Source organism: Schistocerca piceifrons, chromosome 3 (assembly GCF_021461385.2).
Source record: "Schistocerca piceifrons isolate TAMUIC-IGC-003096 chromosome 3, iqSchPice1.1, whole genome shotgun sequence".
NCBI lineage: Eukaryota > Metazoa > Arthropoda > Insecta > Orthoptera > Acrididae > Schistocerca > Schistocerca piceifrons.
Window position 1 is genome coordinate 742,373,062 of NC_060140.1, and position 17,395 is coordinate 742,390,456.

The 17,395-nt window shown below is 43.3% G+C and overlaps 1 protein-coding gene and 1 long non-coding RNA gene across 3 annotated transcripts in view; one reads left to right on the forward strand and one right to left on the reverse strand.

Annotated features, from left to right (window-relative positions):
* The window catches only part of LOC124788154 (FAU ubiquitin-like and ribosomal protein S30), a 32,495-nt gene extending 22,891 nt beyond the window's left edge, over window positions 1–9,604 (forward strand). For both annotated transcript variants that reach the window (XM_047255306.1, XM_047255307.1), the window contains exon 4: window positions 9,330–9,604. In XM_047255306.1, coding sequence (XP_047111262.1) covers window positions 9,330–9,455 — 126 coding nt within the window. In that variant the 3' untranslated portion in view covers window positions 9,456–9,604. The remainder of the gene's footprint in view (window positions 1–9,329) is intronic.
* A 1,313-nt stretch (window positions 9,605–10,917) lies between these two features.
* The window catches only part of LOC124788155, a 164,018-nt gene continuing 157,540 nt past the window's right edge, over window positions 10,918–17,395 (reverse strand). The window contains exon 3 of the long non-coding RNA XR_007016063.1: window positions 10,918–11,554. This is a non-coding gene — a long non-coding RNA (uncharacterized LOC124788155). The remainder of the gene's footprint in view (window positions 11,555–17,395) is intronic.

The window sequence follows — 17,395 nt, forward strand, 5'->3', positions numbered from 1 at the left end:
TTGTGTAACACTGATACTTATGAACAGCATGGAAAGTGTAAACACCAGCTCTGTTGTTGTCTTTTACAACTGTTTATGAATGTAACTCTGCTTAAAACACTAATAGCATGTGTTTAATTTATTCGCTTTTGTGTCCTTATGTGCCATGTGCTCATGTATGCTGTATGATTATCTCAGAGAAAGTCTTCAGGAATGGTATGGCTGGAAAGAAAGAATTTGAACTATGTCCAGGCCGAGAAAAAGATTATATTGTGCCACATTTGGTGCGAAGATGGGTTTATGCAAAACACCGGTTTACGTCGTGTTGGGCAAAAAGGAGGTGCAAATTATCATTATGAGATGAATGCTAAACACTATGAAGATTGAAGATTGGTTTAGGTACAGACTCAAAAACTGCAGAACAAATCTCCAGTTGTTATAGATCAGGCTCCATACCACACAATGATAAATCAGTATCACAAATCCAATCTGTGAAACAGAGGAAGAATTCTATTACTAAACAGATGAAAAGCAATAGCGTAGAGCCTCTATCTGTATCATCAGATGAGGAACTTACAAAATTAGGTCTAATGGAGCATGTGCAACTGCACTTTGTCACAAGAATACCTTGTGGAAAGTACATACTTAGTGGACAAGGAAATTAAACTACTGTGGTTGCCTCTGGCATTCTGCAAATTCAGTGCCATTGGACTTATTTGGGTCTTTGTCAAGAACAAGGTAACAAAGGAGAACAAGAATTGTAAGATAAATGATACTTTGCAGTTGTGTTGCTCCACACTGGTAAATGTCCCCCAAAGAGAGAGAGAGAGAGAGAGTGAGTGAGTGAGTGAGTGTGTGAGTGTGTGTGTGTGTGTGTGTGTGTGTGTGTGTGTGTGTGTGTGTGTGTGTGTGTGTGTGTGTGTGTTGTTGGGGGGGGGGGGGGGGCGTGTATACAAAAGTGGAGTTCAGTGGAAATCCACATGAAATAATTTGGTGAACTGAAATGAGGGTGAGAAAAGACAAGGAGACTGAACAAGGAGGACTAAAATGGTAGAGATGCAAATGTAGGTGATTTTAAGGAAATGAAACTAAAAATTTGAATAATGATGTAACATAATTTTATGCTAATGTAGAGTAATAACTGCCAATTACAAGAAGGCAAAATTGCTGTCCAGTACTTACTTTTAGGTGGTGAAATTCCTAGTACTGCCAATAAACATGTATGTGCTCTGTCGGTCAGTGGGTTTCTCTCAGCTGAGAGTCTGAGTAATGTGTCCTGCCTTTCCAACCTCCCCCAAGAAATCCTTTATCCTTTCCCAAAGGAGGAGTGCATGAGCTCCAAAAGCAAGGATTATCTTTATCCACAATCGCTAGTATTACGAATGTAAGAACTGGTTAGCTGTCTCCTTGTAATTATCAGTTAAGTTTTTCCAGTAATACTGATACGAGCCACCCCCATCTCCCCTGCCCCCAATGAACCACGGACCTTGCCAAGGTATGATGGCTTGTGCACCTCAACGATACAGTTAGCTGTACTGTAGGTGCTACCACAATGGAGGGGTATCTGTGGAGAGATCAGACAAAATGCGATTTCTGGAGAGGGACGGCAGCCTTTTTAGTAGTTTCAGGGACAGCCATGTGAAATTATCGACTCATCTGTTCTTGAACGTAGCCATTCTGTGCTAGTACTTGCAAACGACTGAAAGCAAGGGGAAGTAGACGAAGGTGAAATGGAGGATATGATACTGCGAGAAGAATTTGATTGAACATTGAGAGACCTGAGTTGAAACAAGGCCTTCAGAGTGGACAACATTCTCCCAGAACTACTGATACCCATGACAGAACTATTCCACGTGATGTGCTAGGTGTATGAGATGATGAAATGTGCTAAGACTTCAATTACAAAGAAGATAGTTGTGAATAATACTGAACCATCAATTCAGTAAATCGTGGCTGAAGTGCATTAACACGAATTACTTGCAGAAGAATGAAAAAACTGGTGGAAGCCAACCTCGGGGAAGAACAGATAGGGTTCCGGAGGGACGTGGGAATGCGCAAAGAAATACAAATGCTACAACTTATCTTTGAACATAGATTGAAGAAAGGCAAATCTGCATTTATAACAGCAGAAAATTTAGAGAAAGCTTTTGACAATGTTGTCAGGACTACACTCTTTGAAATTTTGAAGATTGCAAGGATAAAATACAGAGTGTAAAAGGTTTTATACCACCAGATGGCAGTTATTACAGTGGGGGGGGGGGGGGGGGGTATGAAAGGGAGTGAATGGTTGAGAAGGGAGTAATGTCAGTGTTGTAGCCTAACCCAAATGATGTTCAGCATGTACATTGAGCAAGCAGTAAAGCAAACCAAAGAAAAATGAGACACTAAAAGTATTAGACTAGTTTTGCTATTTGGGCAATAAAATAACTGATGATAACCGAAGTAGAGAAGATATAAACTATAGACTGACAACTGCAAGAAAAAGAGAACCTGTAGAAGGAAATTCGTTAACATCGAATATAGATTTAAGTGTTGGGAAGTATTTTCTGAAGGTGTTTGTCTAGAATGTAGCCTTATACGGAAGTGAATTGTGTTCAATAAGCAGTTCAGACAAGATGAGAATAAAATATTTCGAAATGTGGTGCTACAGAACAATGCTGAAGATTAGATGGATAGATCGTGTACCCAATGAGGAGATACTGAGTAGAATTGGAGAGAACATAACGTGTGACATAACTTGACTAAAAGAAGGGAATTGGTTGATAGGTCACATTCTAAGACATGAGGGAATCCTCAATTTAATATTAGAGGGAAGCATGAGGGGGAGGGGAAGTAAAAATAATGTATGGAGACAGAGATGAATACAGTAAGCATGTTGAAATGGGTGTAGATTGCAGTAGTAATTCAGAGGTAAAGAGGCTTGCACAGAACAGATAGCATGAAGAGCTGTAGCCAGCATTCGGACTGAAGATCACCACCACAACAGGAAAGACATTTTTGTAAGAATAAAAGGGCAGATAATGTGAAAATTTGGGTACAAGAAAGGGAGTGGTATGTTGTGAAAGGATCATTGTTTTATTAACATGCTGAGTGTAGTAGTGAAACAACAAAGCAGAAGCAGGGTTACAATATAGTTTTAGGTGAAGGTGAAATATCATAGAACTGCAGAAGCTGGCAGTAGGCTGCAGTGAGAGAGAGGTGAGAAGGAATGTAAAGTACATACCATAGAATCCCAGTGCTCTGCAGTGTGTGAAACATCTTGGATAGCAATAATGCCCTACATGTTCTGACCCAGGAATTCTGAAATCATTTGTGCTGCTCTTCGTTGCACTAATTCCCTCATATTTCCCCAACATCTGCCTCAGCATCATATCATTACATATGTTTTGTAATTTAACTCTCCCCTCTCCAGTCTCCCTTTTTTTGTTATTTTTATTTCTGGAATATGAATTAATTTTCTTAGTTTTTTATAGTGCCTTGGTACAAGCATGCAAGGAGAGTACTATAACCTAATGACCATATTGATTTAGCTTCTCCCATACTTTTGTCAGTTTTCAGGAAAAAGTTTCTTGGTTTTAGAATTCATGGCTTTGGGGATTGAACAAGAATTAGTCTTGATTATACCATGATTTGATACATGCTAGATGTGTGTTTCATATTAAGTTGAGGCCTCCACTCTTGATTTGGACCTGATTAACCATTGTGGTGTTCATTTAGCCACTGGTGCCTCTTGCGCTAGCCCTGTCTATAGTCTTCTGGTTGATGCTGGGATCCCTCCATTTTCAATTAGGTGGCTTACCATTCCTATTGTTTTCTTTTTGCAGCTTTGGGCTGTTGCCCTCCCACTGGTGGGATTACTGGTTGGGCTCTGCCTCACTTCTCTGACATGATTTCAGTTTCCCCTCCATGTCCTCTTTCCCACATTCTATCCCGGCTCTCCCCCCCTCCCCCCCCCTTGCTTAGTTCTTCAGCCATGGGTTTTGATGGCTTTTTTCTGGTGACTGAAAGCTTCCATCATTCCATTGGTGTTCCATTGTTTGTTATGAACACTCTTACGGGAGTTCAGGGTGCCACTGTTTTACACACTGATGGCTCTAAATTGTTGAAGATGTGGGATATGCCTTTACGTCTTCTGTTTGCACGGAACACCATCTCTTGCCTGCCATGTGTGTGGTGTTTACTGTGGAATTGATAGCCTTCTATCAGACCCTCTGTTTTATTAAAGAGTCCTCCTTCACCAGAGTTTTGTTATGTTGACCCATCACCACCCATTTGTAGTTGTGGGGCTCCACTGAAGGTGATCATTTTTTTTTTTTTTTTTTTTTTTTTTCTTCTAAATATGCCCTCCCACTTTCTTGTCTTGGGGTGTTAGTGGACGACCCTTGCATGGTTACGTCTTTTCTTGGTTTCTTTCGTGAAAGTGGTTTGTACTCTCAGGTGTAAGTCCTTGAATCTTCTGGAATTAGTCCCTTAGTTAGCGTAAGGTGTTGGATGGAGTCTTTAACCTTGCCTCCACACCACTCAAGTTCTCCCTACCATGACTCATCTGTTGTGCTGTTTTGTTTTTCCTTTTCTTGTGTCTTCTTCCCATGGTGTATAGTCACCATTGTATCATGATTGTGGTGTGGTGTGTCGGGACAGCTCGGTGGCAATGCTGGTGCCCATCGCACATAGGATTTCCTCTTTGCAAGTTGACTGGACTGTGCTGTTTGTGTTGTTCCTACCTTGCTTTCTGGCATCCTAGATCATGGGATCACTTATCTCTCCGTTTGACCCTCCCTGCCCCCTCCCCCTCCCCTCCCCCCCCCCTCCCCGAAGGGACTCACAGTTCTTTCATGAGTTCTTGTGTGGCGCACACATGGCCTCGAGGTATTGCAGCCAATTCTTCCTTTCCTGGCAGCATTTCCTATTTCCTTCATCTTGCCCTCCCTCTGTATCCTCGCTCCCTCCCCGTTGCCCCTCCTTCCCCTCTCTCAGTGTTCTGATTTATATTGACCTGACTATCCACCTGGCTCAAAATTTTTTCATTCTGCCTGTTATTTCAACCTTTTTGGTATTTATATCCCTGCTCAACATTTGACCTTCACTTCTAAATTTTCTGTTTTTAATATGAGCCATATGGGGAAGAACTCCCTCCGTAGCTTCTACAGTGTGGATTCCTCTCCCCCCCTTCCTTCCCCTCTCCCTTCCCTGCTGTAGCCCCCTTCCACTCTGCTAGGTCACCAGCATGTGTAGCCAGTGAGTGTGGTGGGACCGTTATGTACCCATCTGGCTAAGCCGCCTGACAACACAGGAATCACTCTACTGATACCTGAGCTGTTCCCTCCCTATATATGACAAGGAGTGGTTGCTTGTCTTCTTGGAGCATCGGAACTCCTAGCAACGACCGCCTGGCGCTTGCTGTGGTGCCCCTGGTCTCAGTGGATGGCAACAGAGCAGATGCTTGGCGCATGAAGAGTATCAGGCTGCAAAAATCTGGCCATTCTCAAACAGCAGTCTCTTTGAATGGTGAAGGATCATTGAATGCTGCTTCGTATGACCCGGCAGCCTTCCCTTCCTTGGCTACACCATGGGAAGAGGGATAGGCTTGCCGTCTTGGGATGAAACACTTTCCCTGCTACCTCATCTGTAGTAGGACGGATTTGGGACACTTTCACTGCCACAAAGACAGTGTTTTTTGTGGAGAATATCAAGGAAAATAAGGTGCGGTCGGTCTCCCTGTTGATCAAAGCCTCTTCTGCCACCCAGTCTGCAGCTCTTCGTGCTTGTGATTGTCTTGGCAATATCTTAGTGACTTTACTCCTCACCATTCTCTGAATATGATCCAAGCAGTCATTTTTCATAGGGACTTCGTCCTGCAAAGTGATAAGTAAATCTGGGCTAATCTGGAGCAATGCAGGATTCATTTTGTTCAACGTGTGCAGAAGGGTCGCAGTGACAACTGCCTTCAGTCTGGCTTTCGAGGGGGATACCCAACCAGACAAGGTCAAGATTGTGTGCTGCAGGAGTGACGCGAAGCCGTTCATACCGCCATCCATGAGGTGCTTTTGATGCTTTCGTTTTGGGCATAAATCTTCCCACTGTATGGCGGACCCTTTGTTTGATGACTGTGGACACCCACTCCATGAGGGAAGCCCCCTGTGTTCTGCCACCTGTGTGTGTCAGTTGTCATGACCACTACTCCCCGTGCTCGCCGGATTGCCCGGCTTAGAAGAGAGAAAAGAAGATCCAAGATTACAAGTCCCTGGATCGTCTGTCTTATGCTGAGGCTCGCCAAAAGTATGGGAGGCTCCATCCAGTGTCACTATCTGTAACTTTTGCCTCTGTTACATCCTTTCCCCCCTCCTCCCTGTTCCTTACCCCAGCCCCGTCCCCCTCCCCCTCTCCGGCAGTTCCCATGGCCGCTCGTCCGCTCCCACTCCCCAGCCAAAGAAGTGCCCCCTTTCTTTCTGCCGGCGTCTCTCAGGCCAGAAGACTCCTACCACCCCTCAGCCATGAGACGAACCATCTGCGCACCCTCAAGGTTGCCCGCTCTCTTCCAGGGTCATGCAAACTGTGGCAAGGTGCCTCAGGCAGCATAGCTATCTTGCATGCCACCATGGGGGAGTGCCACTTCAGCGGGTAGGGGTCTCCTAATTGACCAACTTATTATGGATCTCGATTTGTGTCTCCTCAATGATGGTTCACCTACCCACTTCAGAGCTGCTCATGGCATTTTTAGTGCTATCGATCTCATAATGTCCTCCCTTGTGGCTTCGCTGCATGGTCATCCCATGATGACCTTTGTGACAGTGACCACTTTCCGGTGATTCTATCAACCCCCCCCCCCCCCCCCCCCCCCTCCCTGCACTGCCTCCAGGCAGACAGGCCCCACATTGAGCATTCCACTGGGCCAATTGGCCTGTCTGCTGTGCACTTAAACACGTCCCTCTCGATTTGCACTGATGCGGTCGTGCAACGTGTGTCTGCCACTATTCATCATGTTGCTGGCACTGCTGTCCCCGTATCCACAGGTCCCCCTTGTCGTCGACCAGTACCATGGTGGACCAAGTATGTCGCAGTCGCTGTCCAGGACTGCCAGCAGGCGCTGCAGAGATTTAAATGATACCCTTCACAGACCAATCTCCTCACTTTTAAGTGTCTCCATACTAAGGCTCATTACCTTACTAACTGCCGGCACCATGTAGCGGGTCTTCTTTGACCTACATAAGGCACACAACATGGCTTGCCACCCATAACGTTTTAGTTGTCCTCCATGACTGGGTCTTTCGTGGTCCCCTTCCAATTTTTATCTGTGAGTTTTTATCTCACCGGCTCTTCTGGGTTCAAGTTGGCACTTTACTCAGTGCCCCTTGGATTCAGAAGAATGGTATCTGACAGAGTTCTGTGCTAAGTGTCACACTCTTCCTCATAGCCATTGATGGGGGTTGTAACCTCTGTTGGACCTGTGGTTACCCCGGCAAATTATGTCAACAGATTTTTGTATCTGGTGCAGCTCCCACTTGGTAGCCTATGCTGAGTGCCGGCTCAAAGGAACCGTCTGACGGGCCTCTGCGTGGGCCTCTTCCCATGGCTTCCAGTTTTCTCCCTCTGAAATGCAAGTTATGCATTTTTGTCATGGACCCACAGTACACCCCGATCTCTAAATTTGTTTAGGCAACCAACTCCTCATTGTAGCACAGTCCTGTTTCTTGGGCCTTATTTTTGATAAAAAGCTGACATGGCTGCCCCATATTCGCCACCTAAAGACTACATGCATGTGGAAGCTTAATGCTGTCTGCGTCATGGCCCTTGTCCATCTTTACTATGCTTTGGTCTTGTCCAGACTAGATTATGGTAGTCAGGTTTGTGGCTCCTTTCACTTCGCAACTGCTTGACCCTGTTCACCATTATGGGTATGTCTGGCTGTTGGTGCCTTTTGCACTAATCCTGTTGACAGTCTCCTCACAGAAGTGGGGATTCCCCCTCTACAAATACGACAGAACCAACTCCTGGTTTCTTACGCAATCTACATTCACCAGTTACCTGACCATCCCGTGTACTGTGTCCTCTTTGCCAATGAGGGATGTCTCCCTCCTGACACCTGCCCACAAGTGGGATTGCTGGATGGCATGCGTCTCACTGCCATCTGTCGGGATCTCCATCTCCACTCACTAGAATGCACCCTGTGTCTTTCCTCCGATATCCCCCCTTGGATGGTGCCTAGACCATGGATTAGAACTGATCTATTCCAGGGTCCTAAGACCTCCGTTGCCCCTATGGTTTTCCAAAATCTTGTACATGCCATCCTTGCAGAGTTCCAGGGTGCCACCATCTTCTACACTGATGGTTCTAAGACAATCAATAAGGTGGGATGCTCACGGTAGAGCTCCTCGCCATCCACAGAGCCCTCCATTTTGTTTCTCAGGCCTCCCTCCACATTATTTTAATTTGTTCACACTCAATGAGCAGCCTGCAGGCTATTGACCGATGTTACTCTCGTCACCCTTAGGTGTCTGCTGTCCATGACCACCTCTCTGCTCTTGGCCGTGCTGCCTGCTCAGTTGTCTTTCTCTGGGTTCCAAGTCATGTGGGCATCCCAGGGATGAACTGGCTGAATATTTGGCTAGAGAAGCAGATACTTACCCCCTTTTCCTTACATGATTTCACCTGCGGATATGTGGATCTACGTCAAATCCCTCTTTGCCCAAAAATGGAATGACATCTGGTGTGCTACTGCTCATAGTAATAAACTCCGCACAATCAAGGAGTCTACTGCAGTTTGGCTCTCTTCCTTCCGCTCCTCGTGGAAAGATTCCACTGTTTTATGCTAAGTAAAGTCTTTCTGATTCTTTAAATTTAATATTAGCAGGCAATTCATGGATGGTTGAACTGGTCCTCAGTTTACTCCGTGAAAGTGGGTTTTTATTTCTGGGTATAAGGTTTTACTGTACTCTTGGAGAAAGGGCAGGGTGGTTGTGGTTGGGACCTCTCTCCATGTCTTCTTGGTCTGGGACCCGCATGACCACTCTCCCATGCTAAGACTGCCCTTCTGTTCCAGATCTTTGATTGGGTCCTACCTTTTATGCCTATAACTGTGTGTGTTTTAACTTTATTATTTTATAATTTGACTCCCCTGACTTGATCCTCTTTCTTCTGTGACTAACTTCGGAATCGCAGGACTGATGACCTCGCTGTTCGGTCCCATAAACCCTCTCAACTAATCAGTCAGTCAGTTTGATCCACTCCCCTAAATCAACCAACTGTCCATTCTTGGTTCAACTGTTTGACTCATAATTGGGCAATTGATGCAAACTTAGTGTACTAAAATTCAGCAATTGAGGGATTAAGTAAGTGAATTTTTGTTTCAGGTAGAGAAGCAAGAAAAGAAAAAGAAGAAGACTGGCCGAGCCAAAAGAAGAATCCAATATAATCGTCGATTTGTCAATATTGTACAGACATTTGGTCGTAGAAAGGGACCTAATTCTAACTCTTAAATTTCTAAAATGGAAAGTGCAATTTGATTTTCATGTAAAAATGCTTGGATTGATGATAATCTCAAGTGTGGGGAGTTCCGTTACCAAACATTGCCATCTTGTAATGTACAGATTTTTGTGTATCAATAAACAAATTATTTGATGTTAAATGGCTTTGGAAATTTACTTCTGCATTTCCTCTCCCCATTCTTCGTAATTGTCATCAGTGCTCATGGCCTGCTACATTCATATAAGGAATCTACAAGGCATCTTACAATATGTTGCAGAAGGTATGTACTCATCATTTGCCTTCCTTTGAGTTATTTTCTTTGCAATATGTGGAATGAACCTAAGCTGTACAATGGGGGTCCTGCCAAAATTTCTCCTCACTTTCATTCTCAGTTTGTGTGTTGAAGGTACATACTGTACTCTTTTGTCTGTGCTTGAAAGACAGGATGATGGAGTTTTGAGAGTATACTTTTACCTGTTTTGCCTTGTAATGTATCTTGTGGGGAAACTTTCCTGCATTTCTGGGGTACACTTGTACTGAGAAAAAATATTAATTTCATAGCCTTTTTTCTGAATGAATTTTGTATCATGTCAGTTGTACTTTGCTGTGAGTTGTGGTGTTGTATGTAAATTGAAGGTGGAGAGGGGAAGAAAGGAAAGGGGAGGAATTGCTGCCGTCAGCTGCATTAGGACATTACACAGAATCAGCGGTGATGAGTGAAAATGTGTACTGGATCAGGATTCAAACTTGCGATCTCCTACTTACTAAGCAGGTGCGATAACCACTGTGCCATCTGGGACACAGTGTTAATCGCAACTGCACAGCGTGTCTAGGCTCGCCTCACGGCCGATCCACATTACCATCGAGCACCACCTATCTGCAGCCCCTGTCCATTTCCTCCATATTCGCTCGTCCAAGACTCCCACAAGTGGTTGGACATATTTGTGCATTTGAACTTCTAACAATACCACTACTTGCAAAGTAGATTAGAAATCAGATTAATAATGTTGCTCACGCAGCATATGTGTGCTTTATCAGGCAACAACAAAATTATTGACTGTGGATGGTATCGTCAGAATGGAAATAATGAGGTCACTGTAAAAGAAGTCATTAATTTGGCACTTATCTTGAATGGATTCCCACGTAGGTTTCGTCGAAGTCATTATGGCTCATCTTGTTGATTCCACTTCTTAATTGTCACATCTTCAAGAAAACAGTTTTGTATCAATCTTCATATATTTAATATCCACTTTAACCAAACACAAGACTTGACCGTTCTTTTACTAAGCGAAATAACAACTTAATCTCTGCCAAAGTGAAACAAAGACTGCTCTGTGTACATTTGCACCAAAACAGTTACAAGTAAGTCAAAGATTATGACAATCTCACAGAAATGAATAAACACAAGAACCATATCACTATAATATATCGATACATCGGAGTACCTATATATTAATAAAACCAAATGTGAATATTGTCACAAAAATATATCTGTTACTTCGCAGAAGAGTAGTACGATATTACTGGTATCGAGAATTGGGGTTGGGGTGCCGTAATGGTCATGTAAATAGAGAACCATTACAAACTGAAGGTGGATTTATCGCCCAGCTAGGCCTATCAAATTATGTGAATGTGTGTCACTTCAGAATTCATTTTCATTGTTAGTACATTCATGTAAAATATATAAGTGCCCAAACACCACTTTCATTCAGAAAATTTTATTTGAAGGAAATTAGAAGACCTGAATACAAAGACCCCTTACAACTTCAGGACAGGCTTATCAAGAACTATACTATGTTATTGACAACAAAATTTGTAAGATGTGTTGTTTGTGTTAACAAAATAAAGTGGGAACAAATACTACTGTTGTGATTAATGTGATTCCAGCTGTTATTGTTTTATGATTTGAATTTTTTTATACAAAAGAATTTTTGCAATGCCCTCCTTTCACCTCATTTTATAGCTTACCTCATCAATAAAATCATGCAACAACGATGACATGGTTTTTCAGTGCATAGGTCAACTTCGGAGGCTGCTTGTAGAGGTAAGTAATGTGCTGATTTCTTCAATGACACCGGGTGATGGCCTCTGGTACGTAGATATCTTCATCCTGTCCATAACATTAGCAATCTGATGATAAAGTATTATGACAAAATGTGACAGGTACATTTGTCTAGGTGCAGTATGTTTTGATTTTTAATTTTTTCGGATGTTGTGTAATGCACTTAAAGTAATAATATTATGATAGTAATAAAAATTGTTATAATGAATTTAGTTTTAAAAAGTCACATGGCTTAACTATGAGGAGTACATAATACAAATACAATTCAAAAGTAGTGGAAAAATTGCATCTAATTGTTTTTTTGAAAGCAAGAAGCTTTGATGTGATGGAAGAATGCAGCAGTGCTACTTCTTCTGCTTGGTCAGCTTCCTCCCAGCGGTATTTATAACTCACTGGGGCCAGCCAGTCACCATCTGACAGCTGAGCTCTGTCATGATGCCCTCTCTGTCGGATGTACCTGTGACGCAGCTGCCATCACTATCACCAGGCCTCATATCCCTGCCTGACAGCCGAGACCATTGGCAGCCTTGCAACCTGCTGTCACCGTAAGTCTATTTGCCAGGATCCAGCTGCTTTCTCATGTTGAACTGAGGTCTCCCCAGGCTTGCACGGCTGGGGCCTGACTGAGATCCTACACTTAATTCCAGATATTTCAACTAGTTTGCAACATAATGTCATTGTCTTTAAATGAGAATGAATTTATGTAAACTTACTGCAATTTATATCATTTAAATTTGCTTCAGCTTTAAACTCGACAAAATGTGAACAGTCTATGTGGGTGATGCACATTGGAAAACTTGATATCTGCTTGTTGCCTTAGAGTTCATCCTGAGCACTTGATTCACATCTTAGGTTTATTCAGCAAGCAATGTGGATTAGTTCTATTGCATGGAATGACAGGTGGTGCTTCACAGAACAACTGACCAACAGTGTGCCCAGTGAGCCAAATCTCGTTGTTATACAGCTTTTTAAACAATTCCTTCATTGTTAATGTTACAGTTCTTCGATATTGCAATTAAAAATTCTTGCAGCAGATTGATTCGACATATGTACAAAATATTTACAAATACACTTAAAAGTTTTACACAAACAAATCAGCCAAATAACAATATTATTACTCAGGTTTACATCAGATATGTAGAACAAACAATTAATTTCGTAGTTTTCTCATTACATTATTATGAAATTAGATTCATATAGCGGAGAAGCTGAGTCGCGGATCAGCACAGCAAAATGACTGTCGCAAACTTTCGGCCAGCAAGGCCTTCATCAAAAACAGACCCCCCCACGCACACGTGCGACTCCAGTCTCTGGCAACTGAAGCCACACTGTGAACAGCAGCACCTGTGATGGGAGTGGCAACTGAGTGGGGGTAAGGAGGAGGCTGGGGCAGGGAGGGGTAGGGGTGGTGGACAGTGAAGTGCTGCTGGGGAGCATGCAGGGATGAGCTGGGGAGAGGGTGGGGCAGCTATGTGCAATTGGGAGGTTGGATGGAAGGCAGGGTAGAAGTGGGAGGGGGGGGGGGGGGCAGTGGAAAAGGAGAGCTGGAATGGGAACAGAGGAGTGGATGGGTGAGGACAATGGCTAACAAAGGTTGAGGCCTTAAGAAAAGCTGGTGTTAATGGGAAGTAACCATATTGCACAGGCTGTGAAGCAGGTATTGAAATGAAGGATGTCATGTTTGGCAGTGTGCTCAGCAACCGGATGGTCCACTTGTTTCTTGGCCACAGTTTGTAGGTGACCATTCATGTGGACAAACAGTTTGATGGTTGTCATGCCTACATAAAATGCAACACATTGGTTGCAGGTGCTGGTGGAAGGATGTATGGGACAGGTCTTACATCTAGGTCTATTACAGGAACATAAGCCATGAGGTAAGGGGTTGAGAGCAAGAGTTGTGTAGGTATGGACGAGTATGTTGTGTAGGATCAGTGGGCGGTGGAGTACCACAGTGGGAGGGATGAAAACGATAGTGGGCAGGACATTCCTCATTTCAGGGCACGACGAGAGAAAGTCGAAACCATAGCAGGGAAGATAATTCAATTGCTCCAGCCCTGAGTGGTACTGAGTTACGAGGGGATGTGCCTCTGTGGCCAGACGGTGAGACTTTGGGAGGTGGTGGGAGACTGGAAAGATAAGGCAAGAGAGATTTGTTTTTGTACAAGGTTGGGAGGATGATCACGGTCTGTGATGGCTTCAGTCAGACCCTGGGTATATTTCGAGAGGGACCGCTTGTCACTGCAGATGTGACCACCACGGGTGACTATGCTGTGTGGAAGGAACTCCTTGGTATGGAAAAGGTGGCAGCTGTTGAAGTGGAGATATTGCTGGTGGTTAGTAGGTTTGACATGGACAGAGGTACTGATGTAGCCATCTTTGAGGTGGAAGGAGGCTTGTTGGGTTGAGTAGGACAAGGTGAAGCAAATGGGGAGAAGCTGTTGAGGTTCTGGAGGAATGTGATCTGAACCAGGTGAGGGGTTTAGGATTCTGGGTGTTTAGGAAGGAGTCCTAGATGGCCCATGAATAGGTTGGCATAAGATTGTGCCACACAGTTGCTCATAGCCATACCCCGGATTTGTTTGTAGTTAGCGCCTTCAAAGGAGAGGTAACTGCAGTGAGGATATAGTTGGCCATGTCGACTAGGAAGGAGGTTTCCAGAATGATATTTTCACTCTGCAGCAGTGTGTGCACTGATATGAAACTTCCTGGCAGATTAAAACTGTGTGCCCGACCGAGACTCAAACTCGGGACCTTTGCCTTTCGTGGGCAAGTGCTCTACCATCGGAGGCAAAGGTCCCGAGTTCGAGTCTTGGTCGGGCACACAGTTTTAATCTGCCAGGAAGTTTCAGGAAGGAGGTTGTTGGTTTGGACTCTGTCAGGCATTCGGAGTGTTCAATAGCGGTAAGGCCATGGGCATTAGGGATGTTGGTGTAAAGGGAGGTGGCATCAATAGTGACTAGCAGGGCACCTTGTGGTAACGGGACAGGATGTGTGGGGAAACGGTTGGTGAAGGAAACGGTTGGTATCTTTTATATAGGAGGGTAGATCCCGGGTAATAGGTTGAAGGTGTTGGTCTATGAGAGCAGAGATTCTCTCAGTGGAGGCACAGTAACTGGCCACAATGGGCCATCCTGGGTGGTTGGATTGATGGACTTTAGGAAGCATGTAGAAGATAGGAGTGCAGGGAGTGGTGGGGGTGAGCAGAGGGATGACTCCAGGGAGAGGTTCTGGGAATCAGTGTAAGGATCTGAAGAGCGCCTGGTGGAGATCTCGCTGAATTTCTGGAATGGAGTCATTGTGGCAAGATTTGTAGGTGGATATATCTGACAGCTGGAGAAGTCCTTCTGCCAGGTAATCCTTGCGGTTCAAAACAGTGGATGGACAACATTGTGACATATACATAATTTGAAAGCATAGTCAGAGAAAAGAGGGGGACTATAACAAACCTAATTCCAATTGGAGGTCAATCATTACTGAAGACTCGGGATTTTGGTCTCAGAAGCCACACTCTCTGTTAACTGATGACATTACAGTCAATATAATATTCAGACTTAAGATGATTTGATGGTGAGGAAATATTAAACAAGGATACAGAGGTAAATGATGAATGATTAGAAGTTGTTGTCAAGGGACTAAGACATCAATCAACATAATAGTGGATAGCAGCTACATAAGGGTACACATCTCTCAGATTCCTAGTTTGCAGGCCTCCAAATATGGGTGATGTATCAACATAGTATGTCGTTGCCAGCTTGGCTGCACACCATAGCTTCTTCGAGAACCTGGGACCTCTGGTACATCATCCAAACTAACTACCAGCAATACCTGTTGTATCATAAAATACTCCCACATTAATTACTCGAAATAACTCTGATGCAATTACTTCAAGCCACACTAGATTACATATTGCCTGACAGACAAAGTGAAGCACTCAGAAGACACGCTTGGATGTCAATGTAACTTTTTTTCACTTACACACCACAACAGATATAAATTATTAGAGTTGCAATTCCGTATGAGAGGTAGAATGCCCATGAGTGTGCATCAGTGTTCATGTTTATTGTCGTTACCAGGCACACAAGTCAAAGTTAATCAAGTTTATCTTAAAATTACCTCATAAATCAATGTTGCTACAGTACCTCATTGACTCATGTTTCCCCATAGACAAAAGAAATAGTCTCAAATGACTAAAAATTCCCTGGAGTGATTCTGGTAAATTACATGGGGGTTTTAGAAACAAAACTTGTCTTGTATGAAAGAAAAGATAAAAATAAGTGTGTTTGACAGTTTTTACATTTAGCAGTGAGACATGGTTTTTTAATGCAAAGAAATTAAAAAAGTTATTAAGGTTGCTCACTGAGAACTGGAGAGATGTGGTACATGGTGGAATTATCTAGGTGAGACAGGAAAACAAACATATGGGCTGGGGAAGAGATTGGAATGCAAGACATAAATATGACCATAATTAAAATGTAATGGAGGTGAGTGGGAGATGTTTAGACATTAGATGGACCAAAGTAGTTTCTTGCTGAATTCAAACAGATAAGAAAGACAGAACAAGACCTTATGAAAGTTGGTCAGATGTCGGAAAACATGCAAACTAGACTGTCATATTTCCATACACTACAGTCCTCAAATATCTAGAGGAAGCATTTATCCCTCAGTGACACACACAATAAAGCCCAAATGATTGTGAAAGCCCAGTGGATGAGGAGCAGCTCTAATCTAGTATAACAACAGACAATGACCATCGAAGTAAGTGATACCTGCTATCAATATAGGCCTACATAAGATAAAACACTGTCATTATGTGATCAAGGACAATACTTCATAGCCCATTTATTTTATTTCGCAACTGTCTCCAGGGGTACAATGTGGAACAATGTTAGGCAGGAGATGAGGTAATAACAAAAGTAAAGCTGTAAGGATGGGTGATGAGGCAAGCTTGGGTAGCTCAGTTGGTAGAGAAGATCCTGAGTTAGTCTCGGTCCAGCAAACAGTTTTAATCTGCTAAGAAGTTTCATATCAGTGCACACTCCACTGCAGGATGAATAATTCAGCCTGGAATGATAAGTGGTAACAAATGTCTGTTATCTATATAAGACTGCTTATAAAATTACCATCGTGACTGGTATAAGATGTCTGAATTTTGCAAGTCAAACTACCCATACAAACAAGGCAATAGTAATGGAATTTGTGATGCAGATGAGGTCAATGATAATGTCATTTCATTCCCATAAAAGACAAGGTATGAAACATTTTTTCTTTGCATTTTTGTTTGCTGCCTACACACAGGACCCATAATGCAGAAGCCAGACAATAAAACAATGCCTTTACGAAAATACAATAGTATTAATAATGTGAAGTGCAGGTAAGTTTTACCAAGAATTGGACTGCCTTGAAGAATAAAGTATACTTGAAATACAGCTTTTCTCTTACCTTGTTATTGTCTCGAAATACCATTAGCGAGTATATACGTTGGTTCAAATGGCTCTGAGCACTATGGGACTTAACATCTGTGGTCATCAGTCCCCTAGAACTCAGAACTACTTAAACCTAACTAACCTAAGGACTTCACACACATCCATGCCCGAGGCAGGATTCGAACCTGCGACCGTGGCAGTCGCGCGGTTCCGGACTGAGCGCCTTAACCGCGAGACCACCGCGGCCGGCATATACGTTGGTGAAGTCTAAGAATAACTAGGTTGCCGAAGAGCATTCTGCAAGATGTTTATCAGATTCTCACAATATCCTTCCTCCACACTTCTGTAGAATAAATATTTTTTGGGCATTAGCCGCATTGTGACAGAAGCAGTAAAAAGTTGGGCAAATATCCAGACAGACCCTGATACATTTTTCAAAATGATGCACAGATTGGAACTTGCTTTA